The sequence below is a fragment of the Galleria mellonella genome, unplaced genomic scaffold (assembly GCF_026898425.1).
Source record: "Galleria mellonella isolate WM207_F2 unplaced genomic scaffold, CSIRO_AGI_GalMel_v1 utg32, whole genome shotgun sequence".
NCBI classification, from domain to species: Eukaryota; Metazoa; Arthropoda; class Insecta; order Lepidoptera; family Pyralidae; genus Galleria; species Galleria mellonella.
In genome coordinates this window covers 4,842,580-4,866,715 of record NW_026442075.1, presented here as the reverse complement: position 1 = coordinate 4,866,715, position 24,136 = coordinate 4,842,580, and the positions used below count along the sequence as shown (strand labels likewise).

Sequence of the window (24,136 nt, the reverse complement as noted above, 5' to 3'; positions counted from 1 at the left end):
ACAGATTGTACGAGTATATCCTAATTCTATGTTTAGTTTAGTTCATAGCCAATACAATCCATAAATCCCAATATTAACCACAATCAACCCATATTGAATGTCTTGGCTAATAATTGATGTTACAGAAGACACAAACCTATCAGATTAGCGTACACCCACATCAAAGCTATTTTATAATTGACAGACAGGCTTTATCTTACACGCTTTCGATTATATTGGTTATCTAGTACTTAAAACTAGCTATTTCCCACGGAACCTGTTAAATATTATGTTTAAATATTTGTAAGCGAAAAACTTACTCTTTCACAAGTTTTATTGAGTTAAATTCTTTACGGAGGGTAATAAAGATATTCATAGATAAGTAGGTACATTAAATCAATACACCATGAAAGAATGGGATTGAACATGCTGGATGTAGTACGGCGTTGCTTTGGAAAAGATAACAAATACACATTAGGGTGAAAAAATAGAAGTAAATCTTCTTATAATACTTTATATACGTGTTGTCAGTTTCTGTCGTCATTATTCCAAATAAAGGGGGATCGCCTCACACAACAGTAGTACGGGGTCATCACTAAACATATACACCTTTACCTTGTACACTAAAATAAAGTTCCCTGTGTCCATATTTTTAGTTCCCTTTGCATTATCCAATAATCTTTTTGTATGCTTACCTTACATTAAGAATGCTACCTTCGTCTATACGAGCCTTCAAGATTCTACATTGAGAAGTTGAATTTTGTCTGTGTATTACTTGTAGTGTTGCTAATAATAATGATCTTTTTTTATTCAATTTAGAATGGCAAACAAGCTGACGGCCCACCTGATGGAAAGTGGTAACCGTCGCCTATAGAAATGAGCAGTACCATGGACATAACAGAGTATACTGTTTCGCCCATGATACCCCCCATGCGTTGTCATTCCTGAGGACTCAGGTGTTATTCCTCTGTGCCCTGTAAATTCACAGCGGCATCCCACTCTTTAAACCGAAACAGTCATGCAAACACAACTGCTTCACGGTAGAAACACAAATGGAACAGTGACGCCCAAACAAATAACTTTTGTACAAAGTCTCCCTCTAGTGGTCTACTTTTATATTTGAATAATGCACAAATTATTAACATATAATTTAACATTTTGATCAGAATCGGTTCAAAATCATTTTTCGATTTATAGTTTATTACAAAATTAGTTCGTCACTCAACATTGGCAACGAGTTTTTCTAAAGTTAATGCAATCGGTTTTGCGGGCACTCTGCCGGACAGGGTGTTTGTGGCTCGCCGGAGATAAAGGCGCACACACAAAGCCCGTCTCGTGTCTACGGTGCCCCTCCCCTCGCTCCTCAGGCCTCCGGCAGAGCGTTTAAGCCAACGATTGCCCCTTAGAAAACGCAGACAACCCCACCCTCTTCGTATACGATTGCAGAATGAATTCGAAAGAAAACAGAATCTCATTCCGTTCGAGCGATCGTTGTTTGGAAATTTGAGAATCGTCCACAATTGCTTTTCCAATTTCACAAATCTCCAACTGTTCTAGACATAGATTTCTTAGAAACACTGAGTGTCCTCCCTTCCAATCAAGGATAACGATTCATTGAATGTCGTTAGTTACTGCGGTTGCGAAGCGCATTTCTAATAAACTTTGAAAATCCATCATTCGTAGAATTGCCTGATTCTTTGGTACCCATAACTACTTTGAAATAAGAGAGATTTATCACAAAATACTATAGCACAGAACTCATGTTTGATAGTGTCCTTAGACAATCTAAAATCATGTTTTTTTTATTATGGATGTAAATGAAATGGTAACTCCGTCTGCGCTATCGGTATACGCTGGTGGAGTACCAGAGAGGAGTGATAGGTGAGAATGAAATAGGTCACTTAGCCCATTGTGACAAATTTAACAACAAATTAATCATAATGGTTTCCATGGGGAACCACGAGAAGGTCGATCACTAACAAACCCTTCTGCCCTCTCTAAAATCATGTTAGCAAGCAGGCCGATAGCAGATACAGGTATTTTATCTATCATCTTCAATTTTCTAATTGAGATTTATTCAAAAGGACATAAGTAAACATTAATTTTAAAATTTATTAGTTACATTACTTTATAATTATCTTCAAGCCATATACATCTCACAACTTGGCAGCTGCACCCTTACATTGTCAAAACTTTCTGATTATCCTAATTGCCTAAAAACTATTTAAAACTCTTGATGTGAATGACTTGTTAATAAAGGCGACACACTTTCATGCTGCGAATGATGGTTTGTATACCAGCAAAGGCGCCAACGCATTTTGGCAACACGCCGAGACAGCTGTGGGTAATGAGAGAAGCGAGAGGATCAGCGATTATGCATAAATAAATAGATATTGAACGCGTGTACCGCACCGCCTATGAAGGCAGTGTTGCCAGATTGGATATTATTTACAATTTTAAATAAAAAAAATATTCTATTCGCGAAATTTTGGAGAAATGAAATTATTTTTTTATTTGTTTAGAAAAAAATGAAATGGGCTTGAAGAAATTTAGGTATACTTTTTTTGTCAGTTTTCATTGGCCTCGGCATTGATGCAATATCGGAGTTGTCTAATCTAGATAGAAGTTTTTGTGTACCGACAGTCTACCGTACACAAACACGTCTAGTAAATGCATAATTCTAACTAAGCAGTGCTTACTAATATAAATAACAAACAATCTAATAACGAACGAAATTATCTATTAAATATATTTTAATGTTCCCTCCAAAAACTTACAGTAAAAAGTTTAGAAAAACAAAAATAACAACAAACGATGTGATATACACAGCGATAATAATGAGCGGGCTTATCGCTAAAGCCGATCTCTTCCTGGCAACCTTTCGATGTAAAGAGAAATAAACAGTCGGGTCAGAGGCACGATGAAAGTCTGTTTAATTAATATAGTTATATAAATTGATAAAATCTTAAGATATTATTGCTTAAATAAATAAATATTCGTTTCATATAATTTGATTTTTTTAATCTTTAATTATTTATATATATTTAGTCTGCCAACGCTCCATACACAAAGTTGTGTTTAAAATGTTAACATTATCGTAAAAGATAAAGATAAATACGAATATGTTCGGAGAGAAATATTTAAACCCCGGTCTGTGGTCTAAACAGTAAATTAATTTCCCGTTATACATATACATATAGACATAGTAAAAATCAGAATATTATAAAAAAATAAATTTTTAACAATAATAATTGTAACAAAATTTGAATAACAATACAACCCATTATAAACAAAATTCTTGTATATAAACAACGTAGATACATTTAAATAGAAGCGAAATAGGTATACCCCAAATGTAAATGGACGCGTTTGACAGCCTTCAATGGAATTTCTGCACACCATAACACGTTTTGGTGTCCTTATATCGATAATCTTAGCACAGGTCATTGCCGTTTCCTGTATACGATCACAGTTCTATTAAAATGTGCGTGAAATTCAATGGAACTTGAATAACAACTTATATGATAGTACATGAATTACATGTATTCTCAGACGAACAAAAAAATATGAACAAATAATGAAATTATTACAAAAACTTATTAATATTCATTGCTAGTTAATATAAACTGGAGCTAATTATGGAGAAAACAGTCATATAACCTGGAATATCCATGAGAAATTATTGCATAAATATTTTCAAATGATTTTAATACAATTGAAAAAAATACCTCCTTTTTTTGGAGTAATCGTTTTTAAAGATATAGCAATTAATTTTTAAAAACGAAAGTACAATAATCATTTTTAAAGTTATTAACTAGAACCGATAGCTACAAAACTTGGCTTATTCGTATTATTTGATATGACATAAAAAAATTTATGGTTGGTACATGGACAAAGTCGTAAAGAGAGTTTGTTCTTTTTCATGCAACTTGGAAAGACATACAAACTGACGGTCCACTTGATGAAAAGTGGTCACCGTTGCATATATTCATAAACAACACCTTCCCTGAATTGTTGCAATTCCTGGGAACTAAAATGTTATGTCTTCGAACCTTATATTACTGCCATATCACATTATATCTAAAAAAACTGTACATATAATGCTAATGAGAAACAGAACGCTAACGAGACAGCTATAAGCTACCTAAGCAGACAACTGGGAAAAGAAGTTTTGATAACCTATCAGTCCCATTACTCGCAATATAGCGGTCAGGTCGACCTCTTCGCGGTTTTCTCTGGAAACTAATTACGATGAGCTAACTAACTTCATCCTTACCTACTATCCACTGATACCCTGCCAGCATATATTAATAGTGCAGATGGGGTTAACATTTTATTTCCACCTCAAAAAAAAAAAAAAAACAAAAACTATTGTACACTCTCCCTTTATTAGAAAAAGCAGTAGTCATATATAAACACCGCCGCCCCATCACTATGTGTCAGCGGCGACCACAATTTACAACCCGTCTACGTCAACTCCGAAGTACGTTTAATGTAAACACTCCGCAATACACGACTGCACTGTCGACAACCTATGAAACTGAACATGCCTAATGTACAATTTCAAGAAAATTCTATCTATTCTTATCTTAGTGCTACGTTTTGGTGTACACAGAGATCACCAAGTACCAAATATTGGCCTCTCTATCTGTATATTATAATTCTGATAATATTATGAACTGAGAGAGGTCTAGAATTACTAGTATGTATATATATACATAAAAACATAGATGCAGACATAATACATACATTTAAATTATATGTGAAGGAACTACGTACCAAACGTGAGTCATATTCTTAATTCTCACTTTTGTGGATCTGAGCAAGCATATTATAAAATACATACCGGCTACCCACTTCGATATTGCACAGTTCTTTTAAAAATAAAATAAAACCTATGTTACTTGCTGATATTGAATGTTATAAGCTTTCTACAGGTAAAAGAACTTTAAAATAGATTATTTTTATCCCTTACAAACAAAAAATCAAATCTCTCTTTCCTCTTTATAATATTAGTTTAAAAACGCTTCAGAAAAAAGCTGAAAGCCCCATCCAATACAGATAATTTCTGAGAAAGCTCTCCTTATACGGATTTTACCAGTGGGATCCCTGTGCAAAATTACAAATTCTAAATTACGAATAAGTAGTTTTAAATTTACGTTATATGTATTTATTGCTGTAATACACTATATACATATACAATAAGGAAACAACACAGTCATATGATTACACCTATCTACCTGCAAATTGTTAGTAATAATAAATACCTTAAGTACATATGTTGAAATAACACTTTGTCAGTTTATCAATAATTCAAGTTGTTTTTCAATACACACAACATTATTGTAGTCATTTTAATGCAAACAGTCTGATATATAGTAATAAATGATCTTTTATAACGCTATTCGCTATCAATACATATAAGTGCTAATTATACAATATATTTAGGTAACCTAGTTCTTAAAACTGATGTTAGTAATTACGAGTAGGGTTTTCTAGGAGAAATTTTTTTTTTTCTCCTAGAAAAATTTCTTATTAAAATTTATTATATCAAGAATTAGAAAAAAAAATTTCAAAAAAGAACAAGCTGTATCTGTACCAACGGCACCATATAGTAATACACTCTTTGAGAATTTTAAATTATTATTATTTGTTTTTTTTTTTAGAGATAAAAAATTGTTGAGACTCTATTAATGAATAGCAAGGCCAGTTTTTATGAATAAGGTACGTCAATTTACACGTTGCATATTAACAATCACATTCGAAACCTTATTACGAAACATATTAAAGAATTTATTTGGAACCATGTCAAACATACGTACGTGCTATAAACGAAGTTAGAAAAGGCGATGATTTTGTAGATTTTAATATCAAACATATAAACAGCTTTTGAGGTCACTAAAGTTTGTCGCATATTGTCAGGAACACATATAACAGTTTTTACTACGAGTACTATTTATACAAGCACGTGTGCATTTAAATATGACGCTACCAAATTTAAAATATGTAACCGAAACTCAGTCCCTACAGCAATATATTAGTGTCGCTCAAAATAGTTCAGGGCCCCAATTCTGTTAATTGACAAAAACGTTTTATATAAACAGTGTCAATAGAGTTCATTTTTACAATAATGTGTAAAACTAGTGTATTGACTCTTTTCATAATGTTACATTATGAATTAAATTAAATTTTGCGGAAGTCAAACTCATTATTAGTTACTGTATCCCAATTGGTGTCGCGCTCTAATTTTGCTAATTCATATATGCTTCATACAAACGGCATCAAAAGCCGAGATACTCTTCTTTCCACCCCAATCATAGAGTTCTATATTTTTATATAGGTTTTAGATAAATACATATTATGTATAACTTTTTAAAAGCGAATCTCATCATTAGTTAACAGATCTTCATTATTGCAGCGCTAGAATTTTATTCACTAACAAACCATTCACATATAATAATAATAATATAATTAACTTTTAGAGTTACGCGCTGCATGTTTTATATTTTGTAAGAGACTCTCTTTTCAATAACTGGACCTCAATAAATACCAAAAATTGTTTATATAAACAGTGTCGATTGAGTGTAGAGTTTATTTACAAAGATGTGCACCGACTCTATTCATAGTGTTGCATATTTCATGAGTCAAACTATTATTTTCAGTTGAATCAAGTATCATTTTGCGGAAGCCAATTAGATCTTTGGTTACTGAATTAGTAGTATGGGTACAGTGTTCTAATTTTGCTATTTTAGAAATGCTTCATAAAACATTCAATATAATAGAAAGGAACATTGAATTTAAACTATTCTGTTGACTCAATTTGGTCCTTTGATCATATGATGGTAAAAACAATAATATTTGCTTACATATCAATCAATTATTGGATTAAAATTATACATTATCATCATCATCATCATCATCATAATATCAACCCTTAACTGTCCACTGCTGAACATAAGCCTCCCCCATGGGAGGTTATGCTAGTTGTTGCCACGCTTAGCAGGCGGATTGACAACCGCAGTTAGGCTTTAGAGACGTTTTAACAGAGACACTGTTACACATCCCTCGCCCTCCTGTAACCAGCTTTTACAACACCCACTCACACACTCACAGAAAAGAAGGGGTGGCCTATTCTATACCGAGACTATACGGCCAATATTGTACATAAATGGCTTAATTTTTTTTTTTATAAAGTTACTTTTTTACTTCGTCACGGGCACTTGTTAAGTGAACAAACATTAATAGTGAGATTTAAAAATTATCAACCCTTCAGATTTATTATTTCGTATATGTTACTTAACTAACATAATAAACTAAATAACTAAACTATTATTATCAACAAATGATCAACAATTAAAATGTTTGGGAAAATATGTTATATATAAAAATTTATATCATGAAAGTTAACCTTTATCAACGGTGATATAAATATTGTCTGATAACGAATTAGGTTAATATCGATATCATAAAGCAAATAAAGAAATATCTAATGGCACTATTCCTAATGTTTTAATTTATTTGCAAGTATACCTGATATGCGAAAATTTATATTTTGAGTACTAATTTTTAAACGCGACTTTAGCTGTGTAGCCGAAATACACCCTTTCACTTTCTAACGGTTATAACGTAAGTAAGGTTATTAATTTAAGATTTGAATAATTATTATTTGAACTCTAGTTACTTGCAAATTACAAGGGGCTAACCTTTAGTTACCTTTACCTAGAGACGACCTAAACTATCTTTCCTAACATCTTTTGTTTCGTCCATATTTAGAACTTGTCTCATGTATACGACCTTTGACTCCTCTTTTAGATAGCACATAGATAGTCTATATAGGAGTATGCCTTGACCTCCTATATCAACTTTTTTACCGTGTAGTGCGGCATAGAATGGGCCACCCTTTCCATTGCCATGGGTGTTGTAAGAGGTGACTAAAGGAACTTATTGGTTGAAGAATGGACAGCAGCGTCCCTCTTAAAACATTACCAAAAGCCTAACTGCGGTTGCCAACCCGCCTACCAAGCAACTACTTAGTACTAGCGCAAAACCCCTCTTATGGGGGAGATCTATATTCAACAATGGACAGTTAACGGCTGATATATTCATATATATTTTTGTACATTTGTTCTTTTCATATACCCAAATCAACATAGCCTTACTCATTTTTACACCGACATATAAATCTTTGTAACCAACAAAAACAACAAATTAAGTAAAGAGCATGTTCATATGTTACTATAATACTTGTATTAGTGATGGCATTGGTCCAATTAATTTTAATTTGTATTTCTTTATTATTATTATATTACATGTTAGTGAACATGTTTAGTTTCATAATCACTAAAAGTCAAAGCTATGGAGAAATGTCAAATAACACGATGTCATGAATGTACCGACCGTTGTTGAGCACTACGGGAGCATGACCTGTCCTCCCCAAAAGTCCCCAATGATTGGCTATTTGGCTATTGATTTTGTTAGATTTGGTCGCTGCGGATTACATTTACACTCTATTCCGAAACCTCATTTGACAGCTGATTACAATAAAATGTTGTACGCATTTAATATTGAACCTTTACGTCAATATTATTAGGTTGAATATCGTTAAATTTGTGAAATAGGAATCTATCTTCGTATTCGAAAGCGTGTACCTACCGCAGCATCTTAATAAGCAATTACATATAATGAACAAATACACAATAAATAGGTATAATTATAAAGGAAGCTTACCACAAAATTTACTTATAAAAACATGTCAATAACTCACTGATAACTTGTGATGAATAAGTTGTTATTGTATTCACTTAAATACTCCCCACAAAATAATACAATAATGACAAAGGATAAAACTGATAGAGCAAGACATTTTAGTCATCAATCTTCTATTTTATTAACAATTAATTATATGTATAGATTTATACGTAATACAATATATTACATACTATATGGCAGATTTCTAAAAGAAGACTTTACACGTAAGTCACAGATAAATACCTCTTTTTAGATTTAAAGCGTATGGAATTGAAATTACTGGCTACGGGGAAATTATACATTAGCCCTCAAGCATAACAACGTAGTTTTTTTCGGCGGAAGCAAATAGACATAGTTGTTATACAATTTTTTTTTAAATTAACTGATTATGGAAACTTGATGTCGCCACAGTCGTTGAGTTCGCCATGGTCAGTGAAGCAGAAAGGCGTGCTTCTTACGAAATATAGTAATTCGCTTACGTAAAAATAATTGATCTATAGGTATTTCTATATATAAACAGAACCAACCCAGGAAAATTGTACATTCTTCCTGAAAAAACGTGAGTTGAAAAACCGCTGTAAATTTTGATCCTATCACTCTAAATTGACAATTGGACGCTCCAAGCATTCCTTTAGTGTTCTGATTAAAACTAGGGACACTAATAATTTAAATTTTAACATTTTATTAAGTCTGAAATTTAAAATTGTACATAAAATTCCATAAACGTAAAGTTAGACCAAGTCAAAAATATACTTAATCTTCCTTTACTCTTCCAATTTTTGTTAGCGTAAACGTGCGTTATTTTGTTAATCTATTGCATTCGAGAACAATGTTTCAAGTAATTCTTGCAATATTCTTTTACCTCTTCTAGATCTTGTTCCGAGCTCTATATTTCTTAACCAACTCCGTCTTAATATATCAAAATATTGGTCCGTGGCATCTACTAACAAAAGTTTATTTGTATCATAGAGGGAGACTTTGTACAAAAGTCGATTGCTTGGGCACCTCTGTCCCATTCGTGTTTCAACCGTGAAGCAGTTGTGTTTGCATGGCTGTGTTTCGGTTTGAAGGTTGGGATATGGCGTGAATTTACTGGGTACAGAGGAATAACACCTGAGTCCTCAGGAATGGCAACGCATGGGTGGTATCATGGGCGAAACAGTATACTCTGTTATGTCCATGGTTCTGCTCATTTTTATAGGCGACCGTTACCACTTTCCATCAGGTGGGCCGTCAGCTTGTTTGCCATTCTAAGTTGTATAAAAAAAAAAAAACATTTGATATTAACGATATTGCGTACAATGTGAGAAAAACCGCGGTACTTAACGACGTATATCGATAAGACGACGACATGCTCTAACATGTCTTGTCATTATATTGCGTTTAACTGAATAAATCGTGATAAACTTAATAAATATACATGACCTTTGACCTAGGTGTTTTATCATTTTAAATTATCTCCTTACTCTACTACCTTACTTGTTTTATTATTGTACTTATCATTACTGAACACAGATCTCTTCCCCTCAAACAATTTTTTTTATTATATCAGTCTTTACCTCTTTACTGCTGAACATTGGCTTCCACCATAAGTAGAGTTTTGCCAGTAGTTGTAACACTTGACAGACGGGATGGCAATCGCAGTCAAGTTTTGGTGATGTTTTAAGGGAGACGCTACTGCCCATTTTTCATCCATTAAGTTCCCTTAATCGAATCTTATGACACCCACGAGAAAGGAAAAGATGTCTCATTCTATGCCGGGACCAGACGACAGCTAAAACAATATAATTTAATAATAGCACACTGACTAGCTAGATTATTATCTCTAGCAAGCAATAGAACAATAGCTAGTTTCTCTTATACTAATGAAGATATTATGTTTTTCTTCCAATTGCCTCTTACCCAACGATGACCAGAAAAAAATAGATTTTAGAAAAATAAAATTATGCAATCTTACTATAACCATCAGCATAACCTTATAGAAAGTACTTGGAAGGTTATTTTTTTTATATTCATGCTATGATTGGAACAGCACCACATGCCCAACTCAATTATTCACAAATAAGCTCAGTTACATTAATTGGTCAGCATACATCAACGATGTTATCCGGCCGACCATACCTATTGTTGCTGTTAGATAATAGTCGTTAAGCCAAGTCAGATAGTTTCGTTTGGCCAGAAATGGTAAAGTGGGTGGTTGATGAATTAATCTCACACAATCCACTGATCCTCATTCGACCCCCTTAGCTTATCAACGCATATATGGGACTCCAGTATGTGGGTGAGTATTATGTAGTATTATATTATCTGTGATGTGGAGAACCAATATCCCAACATTAGTTTATAAAGCTGTGAAATCCAGTTATGATGTTATTCTTGTTACTATGCAGATTATACATAGAAACATAAAGATCGAATTAGACAAAAAATAAAACAAGAACAATAAAAGAATGGAACAAAAATGATCACAATGTTTGGAATGTTTTTAGCATATTTAACGAAACAAACATTTAAAGAAATACCTCATTTCTTTCCTTTATTCCTTGTTTAGGTTAGTTTAAATGTTAAACATAGCGGTCTACTACGGAATGATAAATCCGAAATATTGGCTGAGTTATGACATTTTCTACCATGAACCTCACGGAATTCAGTACAGATTACGGGAGGGTCAGTACAGATTTTCCTTTCGACCAACTGGATTAAAGAGGTTTTAATGTATCGTAAGGCCTCTTCCAAACCAATTTGATTGAACTGATAATTTGTTATGTTTGTTATAGAAACCAATGTATGATAATAGATCTACTTTAGATCTAGTATCATTCGAATTTTAATCTACTTTACGAGTATGTTCTGCGTTCTTTGTTATTACTCAAACCGGACATTACAAAAACGGCGTGATCCATGACTGTCACTTTTAATAAACTGATGACGTCTGTACACACGCAATTGTGTGTAGCATTACAGGCCGTGTACAGGCGTGGTGTAATCCTTTTTCGTATGGTCATAAATTGCGAGTATGACACACGTCAAAGGATGAGATTAACCTAAGTGAAGGCAAAGAATAACCAATAACCATACTATCTAAAATATTATTATAGTCTAACCCTAGCTTTAGATGCGACGTGCCTGATCTGAACCACAGAATATGTAACAAAAGGTTAGTTTATATTACGAGTGTTATATGTATACAGTTGAATAAATATTGTGTGACCCATTGAAAGACACGTTAACTACACCCTAAAACAGTAACACAAAAGATAGACAGGGAATATACAGTCATATTATGACGTCATCCTAAATTTCAGACGAACAAGCTACCCACGCCTTACCAATCTGAAAGGTTACCCACCTGTTATTTGCAATTGATATTCTACAGTTGAAATTTCAAATTATTCTTATTTTGCGTTTTATACAGTAAATACCGTCTAAAAATATATAAGTTATTATCCATCTGTATTAGTGCAAAAGGCAGAGAGGACAAACAGATATAAAAAGGCGATGCAATCATTCTCTGGCCTTTCTTTTCGTTCCAACTAACATAACAGTAATGCCATCCGACATTATTCCATAATTAATTAGCTAGTTTTTGATTATTATTCCTATAATATCTAATTTGTGTTCTGCCAGTAAATTTTCTAATTGCATTTATTAATAAAATTACTTCTAAGTTGTATTTTACCTTTTAAAAAACAAAATCATCCTAAATATACAAAGCATCAATAAATTTGAAATTTACATTATCATAACCAATAACCAATTGTTTCTAAATTGAGGTAAATGTATGTGTTTATAAAGTGATTGTTTATTACTTTATTTGTTCGTTCGTCTAAGGAAAAGTACACAAATTAATATTTGTGTATGTATTGAGTATTTTTTGTATATAATAGTAGTTTTCAAATAAAATGTTGCGTATTCTACATTTCTTTATAAAAAAAATATTATATTTTATGTTTGTTATTTTGTTGTTAAAATCTCCTTAACCTTAAGAAAATTAATGTAATAAACAAGTGTCACACATTCAGACTAATTAATCCTGGTAAATACAGTTGATCTACGAGAGACTAGTCTTGCGAGAATCGTCGAAATCTGTTTAAATAGCGTAAGTACCATAATATTAAAAAAAAAGTCAAAAGCCTCCTTACTTTCAAGTCACTTATAGGTCGCGAGCTTGTCGCGGTCCAGACAATGCTATTCTAATAAAATTCATGGATCCAGAGCAATTTACACTCTAGTTCTAAATAGTATCGCCAATTTCCCAGACCTGTCATAAAAAGAGAACAAAAAGACAAGATACAGTACACATACATTTTCTATTAAAGTAAACCGTTCTAGACAAACAAAAATACACAAGCGTATTATTCCCAACGATTGACTTCGCTGTCAGTTCTTTTAAGTTTGACACTAAAATGAAATGACATGAAATGTGTTTCATTTCATCTTGAATTACATTACTATGTACAAAAGATGGCACCTCATATTATTATAAACAATACTTAAATCACAAAGTTCCGCCCTTTAAAAACATAATCTGTGCGAGAAATTTACACTTGCAAATAAATACCAACTAATTAATATTATAGCTATTGTTAACTTTACAAATTGTACACATGAAACATTAACAAAAACAAATGCATATTAGATTAAGTACATTTATAGTATATGAGAGCGTAATGTGTATATAAAAGTATAAGAATATGTTGTGTGTGTGTATGTATGTGACAATAATACTGATCTAAAACCAAAATATAGCAAAAGAATACATTAAATAAAAAATTAAGCAAAAATTGAATAAAGTTTATGAATTTAAACATTATTAGATACAAATCCAATACACATAATGCATTTAAAAATATTCCCGTACTACAAATTCCTATTCTAAGATAAAATATACTTAATATTATTCATATCTGCACGTGTGTGTTGTTTTCCAGAAATGTGCATGAGCTCGAATCTTTTGTCCTTTCATTACTACGAGTGCACCAAAATTACAGGTACCACACAAACAGTACTTACTTAAAATAGGTACACGTAGTGTAGACATAATGTAAATACGTACCTTAGAAGACATAAGTAAGTAATTTGAACCTACATTTAAAAAAAAAAAACAGAATTTCCAACACTTAAACAATAATAAACGCGCATGGTCACCCAAGCACAACGGACAAGATTGCCATCACACTTTATAATGGAAAAATTTTAACCTGTATGTTTGTACCATAAGATGCAGTTTCGCTTGATTTATGTTGTGCTACATTTATCTCGTCTCGTGACGTCAGTAGCCTGACAACGACGACACGACATTTTGTTATCGAACAGCAACATAGAACCGATGGGTCGAGTGACAGCAACCTTTTGTGCTCATCTCACTAAGGCTTCAAAGCATCCATTATTCTCTCTACCAATGGACAGTGTTATATGTGCACAAACAAATTATTTAATATAACAATTTACAATCATTATTGAAATTGACATATGTGACATTACAACCTCTGAATTTATGTAATTAAATATGTATTAGGAAACAATGGCATCGACTTCAAAGAAGCATTTTCTAAATCTACCAAACTTAAATTAAAATTCGATTCGATGTCACACTGAAATCTTTATTCTAAGAACATGTAAGGATTACATTAAAAAAAAGAACAGTTCAGTCAAATAAAATTTAAATTATGTTTATGTGTTGTATAATATATTTTACTATCCAATTCGAATTTTAGTTTTTAAGATTGATTTAAAGAAGGGCGTTTTAGAATCAAAGCTATAAACCCTAAAATCTTTCTTGAAATTTCCAAATCAAATAAGTTTAACAATTTATCTAATATCTAAGGTCTTACTTAAAAAATAAATGTTAAACAATATCGGCCGCCACGCCATCTATGTTATTCAAAACATGTCCCTAAACTTTATAAATTTTACATAGACTATTTCAATTTATCATGCCATATCTAACATTGTTATTAACTTATTGTTGTTACTGTATGTTTTAGTGCAATAAAGAATATATATCTTCTTAAATCGATATCTGTGACTTTGTTCATAGTACAAAAAAAAATATTGCATACATTATTTATTAACGCTTATAGGTGCAATTTATCCATATCCCTCGTATCACTCTATTACATTATTTTTAAATTAGTCGTGTTATAAAAACCATCATAATCCGAGTAGATAAACAAAGTTGTCAAGTCTTTTGATGGATGCTATCTGAAGCACTCCCAAAGTGTAATTATAGTCTGGTTCTGATCTAATTTCTGCCGTTTAATCTTATAGCTCTTTTCTAATACATGGAGATTATAATTTTGTAGTAAAGTAAATGGCAGATGCTCGCGAAATCGTTTATATTATGATATTTTTAATGAAGTGATATATCTAACATCTGGCTAATTTTTCGCTTATTTTTATTTAAATTTCTCAAATAATTTTCTTATTACATACATACATACATATCTGTCACGCCTGTCTCCCAAACAAATTATAAACTCAAAAATAGCAAGCAAATAAAGTATTTTCTTGCTTATTTATAACACAATAAAAATATATAATAATGAAACAAATGTTATTTATTAACATTAAAACAAAATCTCAAGTTTTTACTTTTAAATTTTGTCATTAGCATATGGAGAAAGCCGTATGGTCCTGGCATAAAATAGGCCACCCCTTACTTTTCTGTAGGTGTCGTAAAAAATTACTAAAAAACTTAATGGTAGAGGGATGGGCAGCAGTGTCCTTCTTAAAATACCTCTAAAGTCCTAACGTGGTTAGTTGCCGGTAGTTGTCAAGCGTGGCAACTACTGGCAAAATTCCCCCTTATGGGGAAAGATTATATTCGGCAAAGGACAATTAATGGCTGAAATTATATGGAGAAACTAAATTGTATCAATCTACATCCAATATTAAAATAGATGGCAAGAAAAAATTGATTATAAAACAAATTATAACTGTGACAACATACGAATCGGTCATTTATATAACCTATAGCATTTTGAATACTAAAATCATATTCTGGTGTACAAGGAAAGGTCTAGGAACCGGCGCTCTAATGCATCGGTGACAGGTACAGAAATAGAAATCTTAAAGCAAATGAAACGCTTGCCACTTTAAATAAAACCCACTTAAATTTCACGCTTATTTCTGTCTCCCTTCGCAGGACGAAGTTTTCTATAATGTAGGACTGTTTTTGTAGATTTAAGGAAGGGAGCAGAAGCTATTTATTTCAATTCACAGACAGCACAAGAAACTTCCCTGGATTTTTGTAATTCATTATTATTGTTAGTGGTTTCGTTTGGATTAACTTTGATTTTTTATCCTCCTATATGTATATACTCCTTTTAAAAATATCGTATTAAAAAACATCCTAATTTTTGTAGCTTAAATGTGAACTGACCGTAAGTAAATAATTATAATTAGAACAAAAATGTTTCATCATTATCCTACAATATAGCCTGCCAACTTCATTAATATTATTAGATCTCGTAGAATTCCTATTAATTATATAAACATCACTCTTATTGATACGCAGCATATGTATTCTTTAGGTCATATATAAACTATAGACTTAAACTATAGAATTCTAAGCCTAACCTTAGATTAACATCCACACGATGCATCCTCCACACCCGCCTGGAACCCATTGTGGTTAGTTCTTGTTGCATTTTTCAGGATTGACCAACTGACCTGCTTTCGTCTTCACCCATCATAACTCACTGGTGCCCTATCAACGTATACCGATAGCGCAAATGGGGTTACAATTCCATTCATCACCATCATCATATCAGCTATTAACCGTCCACTGCTAAACATAGGCCACGCCTTTAAGGGGTTAGCTGCCATTTTGTTCACGCACGTTTTACGACACGTTGTTTTTCACAGTCTGAGTGGCAAGCGGTTAACACTAGGCTCCGAGCAGCGATCTAATAATTTGCCAGAAATGCCTTGTTTACCTTCGCCAAAGGTTGTAGAAGTTCTGATAGTAATTGTGATGGTCAAACTTCAAGTGCTGGTAGTCACACACATACTAATGGTAGCGAAATTAAACAAAATAATCCTAATCAAACAATCTGTAAATTTTCGAGCTTCCAATTTGTTCCAGTGCTGAAAAAATACATAATATTATGCCATCAGGCTTAAATTCCAGTGTTGAATAACAAAACCGATTTTTCATTACGCATAAATAAATGTATATATAATAATATATAACATACTATAATATACTTATATATATAATTAATAAGAAAGAGAAACCAATAAAGCACGTGCATATTATTCCACGTATGAATCCATAACAAATAAACGCACTCTTTATTAAGATGTTGAAAACAAAGCGAGTGTAGTGGCCATAATATATGGAGTATTACCTCAAATCGTATTACGCCACACAATTTTGAATCTCACTTGAAATAACTCGCTAATTTTATACCAATGCATTTCGTGAAAATCCAATAATAAAGCTCTTAACCTCAAGGAGTTTTCTTTGAACATGTGGTAAATATACGATTTTCTGACACAATAACTGACAGGTATGTAAATAAACATAATGAGGAAACAAAACAAGCTATGATGATGAATTCTATGGAAACCAACAGGTATACATTTGTTGTATATATATATATATATATATATATATATATATATATATATATATATATATATATATATATATATATATATATATATATATTCAATAATGTCTTGTAGTAATTGAAAATACATTATCTATTAATAATATTAGTTTGGTTCCATTTCCAATCTCTATTTCTCGCTCGCTATTCACTGTCTGAATCTAATGTAAACCCATTATAACGACAATAAGCAAACATAGTGTCTTGGTAAGGATCCAAATCCAACCGCGACTGAGTTATACTGGATGTAAACAATAGTTCCTAATGGGGCTAGTAACCTAAATTCCATTTTCTTACAATCGAAACCAAATTCCGATTTAATTTATAACTTACAGTGACCATGACAATATGAAGGTGAAACTGTATTAGAAAACAATACTAATGCCAGATAGTACGTACTAGGAGGAACGTTTCGAGCAAATTGCTTCCGCTAAAGGAAATTATAAATCGGTCAATGTTAACATTCAGTCAATTATAACTCTTGAATGGAATTGATTGGTCATCGTTCAATTATTAATCTAAAATTATACGGAATGTATAGGCTGCTAAGAAAGCAACGATGAAGTACTTCACGGTTGACATTAAAATTAATTCAATTGTAATATTTTATATTGTATTGTGATTCATAAGGAAACACTATTTTATTTGTAATCTAAAATTTATTTTTAATTTAAATTAATTCATCACATAAACTGATAATTTGAATAATCATAAAAATTCTATCTATCAGTGTCACATCGCTGTAAGATTTATTAAATATCTATATTACTTTTTGTATATGAATTTAAAGATTCTTAACAAACCCTAAAATAGAAAATTGAATGTGCATATTTATTTGTATAATATAATGTAGCTATAATTTCAAAATAAACAAATTATTACCTAAAATTCCTATACAAGTATATAATATAATATACGAGTATCAAATCTAAAAAAAACGTAATCCTAACTATATGTAAAACAACCTTATCAAACCCCTTCCCAACCGAGCTCAAATCCAAATTTCGGGGAAGAAAATTTTCACTCATTTGACTAAAATCTGTACTTGAAAACAATATATTTGATATAGTAATTGCCTGCTTCTCAAACTTAGCAGGTAAAATACACCTGCGCCATAAGTAAAATTAGGAGTTTTTGGAGTTTATCATTCTTTACACAACACCTAGAACAAAGTCATATTGGCAAAGTTCGTTTCCGTTGGACCCAAATCAAGCCTTTGGGACCAAGAGAGATTCGAAACCTTATTTATGCGATACGTAAACCGACTGATATAAAAAAAATATAGTCCAGTATAATAAATTTTTATTCATTTTTATTATGTTTATTGTCGTATCTAAAATGTACCCTCTACTTTTGTTATCAATACTAAAAATGGATATTAATTTAGAGAAATATTGCATGGAAAGAGCATCAATCAATCCGTGTTAGACATATGTCTTTTTAGGTATTATTTGTTAGAACAAAATTTCGATAAATCAATTTTTAAATATTTCATATTACCTTTACTATATATATTTTTTACCATGTCGTCATTCGTTCGTTAGGCTATTATTATCGTCATTATTTTATAAAGAAAAATCTTGTTTTCTCCCTACTATTTATTTCATTTTTTGTTTATAAACTGTATTTGCAAACAATTTTAACTTAAACTAATCTATATTCCGACCTTTGTTCTATATCTTTCTCGTCGAATCCTTAAATAATTATTTTACTATAACGGTACAAACTATTATTTAGCCATAAACTTATTTGAAAGTTATTGCAAGACCGTTTACAAACAACTACTTACCTCTCCGAGATTGATGAAACCATGATCTCTGGCTACAGCATCCGCTGCCTCTTTTCCCGCCGGTACGTGGACTGCCCATGTCGGCGTGTAATGCGCACACGCAGACTCCACCAACAGCAAGAGAATGGCTGAAGACACCACAGCACTTCGCGCCATCGCACACACTCACACACACACTCAAGGGCTAGTACTTGTCAGCATTGCACACAAATAAAGTTTAAGTACGAGATACTAGTGTTGTAATATAATGGTCTTTGTCATACAATCGTGTTCATTGCTCTTAGATATTACATTTAAATCTAAAGAAATAACTGTAAAAAAGAATTGTATTCACTACACTTTGGAATATCTACTAATTGAATACTAAGTTATTTTTTTAAATGAATTTAAAAACATATCATTATTATAAGTGCCACATGAATCTTAATCCTTCACTTTATTTTGACATATACTTTCTTATATTATACTGAAACAACATACTTTTTTCTCCAAATACTAACATATTTTTTTTTCTATTTGTAACTTCAATTTACGATTCAAGATAATATCAATGCATATAGCAATGACCGAGTGAACTTTGTGTGACAGATAAACAGAAGTGTTTAAATTATTTTTTGTACAAAGAACGGGTCAATAATATTACGACACGCCTGATGTCTATTATCTATGACAACAGTTTATCACATGTGTGTTACCGACTGTTCATCAACATTATGGAAATATAACTTCACTTATTAAAAAACTATCTGATCTGGTCCCACCCAAGTACTCTGCATACAGCTTGTTCTACCCGTGCTTCCTAAAAAACGTTAAATATAACGTTTCAAGTCAGCAGACTAACAAGTGACAATTCTATGTTGCACTTGTCGGCTTTTGTAAATGCTGTACACTACTGTGTATATATCTAGCGGTCTAATTAATAAATAAATACTTACGTAATTTGTTTAGCCTCATTAAGTGTAAACACATGTATATGACAATGTACAGTGACTAAGACTCGACCATTACAAGTTAATTATTAGTTATATTTCCTTTTTGACACAATGTAAATTATCGTTTGATAAAATGCAAATATATCAACATGAAATTAATTTTACCAATGAGCAGAATGTTAAAACATTTCTACGCGTCTAACACATTACGCTGAATGTATCGCATGAGAGCTGATGAGACTTTAACCCGCATCTAAGTGACGAGGTGTCGAAAATGTCTCTCTGAATATCGTGTCATTTATTTGAATACTCGTGTTTCGGTGTTTGATCAAGATGCAAATGGTAGATTTCTCAATACATAACACACGGGGAAAAATTTGAAAACATGAAATAGGAGGAGTTACTACGTGTTCGTTCGTTTCATTCCATTTTACATATATGTTTGTACAGATGAACGGTTCTCATCCGTGCGTGTGGAGGACGACATCGTCTTTACGAGCCCCGTGAGCTTTTGAATCACACTCTACACAAAATCCTTTGGCTTCTTTCTCCTCTGTATCCGTTAACATTCGCATGTCTCCTGAATGTGTAGATGCTTTAGGCGGTTGGGCCCTCTAATGCACTCATCGAGCATTGTTTTCCGACAGATTAAAACTTTGAGCGCGGGAATGTAGCCAACTCCATAATAATTGGGTCAAGTATACAAACGAAGGACATTGTTCGAGAGGGCTAGAGGGTAGTCCGTTATATAACTCTTTATTGGCGTATCATGAGATACCCATTAATCACACTGCTTTCCCGTCCATTGCCGATCTATCTGCATGTTCTTGTGTCTCAAAGTATCGTTTTCTATCAATCTATATTTGACCTTATTCTCGATAAACAAGTTAATTATGATATTTATTCCGTTTCTCATAATAAGACCTGACTCGATATGAATTAATCATCCGTTACTTGATAAAATAATGCCTTGCCTTATGTATGTAGCATGACCATAAAATAAGTTACAATTATTTAAAAAAAAGTCGTTTGAAGACAAATTAATCACATTAAGAGTATTTTTGTTTTTTTAGAACATTTATGTCATCAATAAAATAAACAATCGTGTAGATAAATACTTGGGTATTTTTTCACTCTTCTGTTGGAATGCTCAAGTTTTGTTATCTGCTACAGCTACCGATTGAGGTAAAATTCAATACAGACAGTATAGATAGTAGTCCTATCTATAAAAGTAAAAATTTAATGTAAATATGTTAATTTTATAAAAATTGCGTTTAAAATATTTTCTTATATATTTACATAGCTAAATGAATTGGTATAATTTATATGCACACAATACATTTTTGTATTTATATCCGGTTTAAATAAATTTTGTAAATTGAAAAGAACTCGGGCAAATGTTCGATTAGGAGTTTCGAAAATTCAAAAGTATTGAGAAAATTACCAATATATCTAGATTATATTCAAAATAATATCTTGAGGTAGGGTCAAATCAAATTTGCAACATCAATAAGTAGTCTTGATAACATCACAGATGACAATAGAAAAAAATTAACGAGCTCACTAATTACATCGATTATATTATAAACTTGCGTTGTCTATTTCTCTCTAAGTCTGTACCAAGTCAATTTTGTACCAATTCTTTTTATTTTACAGTTACAGTTATGCCACTGTATTCAGTCATATTTATGGTATGTTAGGTAAGTAGTATGTTATTTCTTTCAACTTAGCTCGACTGGATTATGTGTATAATATTGATGAGAGTATCGTGAAATAATAGCGTCTTAGTACATTAAATTAATGTACTGCCTGGTTCTATTTTCACACACAATAGCTTACATTGTTTAGTAGGTGTCTATTATAATACACCTAATATATTTATCTGCATATCAACATGGGTAATGGATTGGATTTGAACCTCATGTATATTAAATAAATGAATTAGTACCTACTGATAATTTTCGCACTTTGTCTTTTCGGTTTTTCCACTGGAAAATATTTAAGGCAAGTAATGGATCGTATACTTCTAGATGGAGTGTGTCAATACAAAGGCTTTGCCAAAAACAGGCCAACTAGGCAACTTTATTCTTAAATTTATTAAATAGGAATACCATAATATAGTTATTAATCAGTGAGTGGAAGAAATGTAAGTATATAAATAAATAAGGTTGAATTGAAAATAAAAAAACAATACGAAATTATTATAACTATGTTTGGTAGGAAATTAATTCAATATAAATTTGTATATAATATAATATATACACATATGTATATAAATATTACATGAGAAAAAAATAGTTCGCAATTCAAATAAAATAATCCTAACTAGGTATTTTAGTACAATTACTTGCAACACTGAAAACATTTTAAAAATATGTCAGTCAGTTGTTTTTGGATGACTAGATTACGGTCCGTTTTTGGCAACCAATGCTCCATCTTGAGGTATAAAGATACCTAAATGTGCGCACGACATAAATAAATAGATGTAAATAGATAGAGATGTAGTTCTACATTACAATATTGACTATATTTAGCAAAATACCTTAAAAATATACATAAAGAGTCTACTTTCCTATATAAAACTATAAAATAGCTTTATGAGTCAAAATAGGTACCTCGGTACTGTTTTATTTTTTTAGGAAAAAACTGTGTCTCCGTCTAGAATTGGGGCCAAATATCTGGATGTATTTAATCAGATTATTAAAGGCTTAGTTAGCACAAACATTAACGTATCTATAATAAAGATGCTTGTTTGTTTTCTGTTTACAGTTCAGCAGGAAATGCACCACAAATGCATTGAAATGTTAATGTAATATTATGTAGGTGGGAACCTACCTAGATGAGTATCTGTACTAATCTACCTATCTGGGTTCTGCACTAGAGAAAGTTTATTCAAACAGTTAATAAGTAGTTTAGGTACTTACCATTTCTTTGATGTTTTTGCAAAAAGAAATGTTTGAAATAAGTGGGGCAGACGTTCACAATGTACTTACCCAGTATTATTAAAGTAGGTAAGTAGTAACTACACTTATATTTAGAATTTGCACATTCTTTATTATGGATAATCGCGTGTTATGCTACAATGTTTATATTTAAAAATAATAACATATGTAATAAGGAAATAAGTAGACAAGTAGGTATCTAAAGTTTTATCTTATCTGTTTCTATAAAGTCTTTGTAAACATCATTGATGAGCAACCGCAAGTATTTCGCGTGCAGTCCACGTCGAAGGACGGATGTTTCATCGATGGAATCCGATAGGAAGGACCAAGATTCCGTGGCACTTAGACAATAGTGGACGGTGAGAGTCGGCGCCGCTGTGACGAGCGTTCACCTCTCGCATCCCGCCTCACTGTTATTATAATTTTCATTATTATAACCAGTTTTATGTATAAATTCCCCACGTACAAGTATGCAGCAACAATCACTACGTTACACAGTGTCGGTCTATAATCATTATTCAGTACGGTACAACTGTCAAGTGACGCGTGAATAATACAGCGGCCTGGCACGGCACACACCCGTCGCGTTCGCGCACGTGATGCTGACTGGTTCGTTTTCATTTATCGTTAGCTAGTCTGCTCTCAGTCGCTCCCCGCGATTCGAGCCCGAGAGGATACCGGTATTGCCAGCCTTACAACATTTCCTATAAAACAGAGAAAATGGAAAAGAAGTGAAAATATAATGAAACGAAAATATTTTCACTCGAAGTGCTGTTACAATGTTTTTTCAACAATTTTCTCAACATTCTATTTGCAAGAGCCACTTCCTTTTTTGTTAATTTTTTTTAATTATATTTTATAAATTATTACTATACTACTTACTTACTTAATTTTGATCTAGTCTATTTATTTAATTGAATCTTTTGTTTAGTACTTATTAACGCCAAATACTTACACATCGACATAGACACATAATTATCGATTATAAAAAAGTAACATAGGTAACATTTTCATGCCTAGTAGAATAAAACCGACTATTAAAAGACTAAATAAAAAATGGAAAATCAATGTTAGTAATGGGGGTTTAACAACCCCATAAGAATATGCCCTACCAGATTGATCTCCACT

At 32.0% G+C, this 24,136-nt stretch overlaps 1 protein-coding gene across 7 annotated transcripts in view; it reads right to left on the bottom strand.

Annotated features, from left to right (window-relative positions):
• The window catches only part of LOC113510669 (furin-like protease 1), a 246,104-nt gene extending 222,474 nt beyond the window's left edge, over nucleotides 1-23,630 (bottom strand). For 4 of the 7 annotated variants that reach the window (XM_031907131.2, XM_031907136.2, XM_031907137.2 and 1 more), the window contains exons 1-2: nucleotides 22,991-23,291; nucleotides 19,135-19,445 (exon numbers count right to left, since the gene is read on the bottom strand). In XM_031907131.2, the coding sequence (XP_031762991.2) occupies nucleotides 19,135-19,290 (156 nt within the window). In that variant the 5' untranslated portion in view covers nucleotides 19,291-19,445; nucleotides 22,991-23,291. Of the gene's footprint in view, nucleotides 1-19,134; nucleotides 19,446-22,990 lie in introns of all 7 variants that reach the window. The other 3 variants (XM_031907132.2, XM_031907134.2, XM_031907133.2) reach the window with 3 other exon arrangements.
• Between the last annotated feature and the right edge of the window lie 506 nt (nucleotides 23,631-24,136).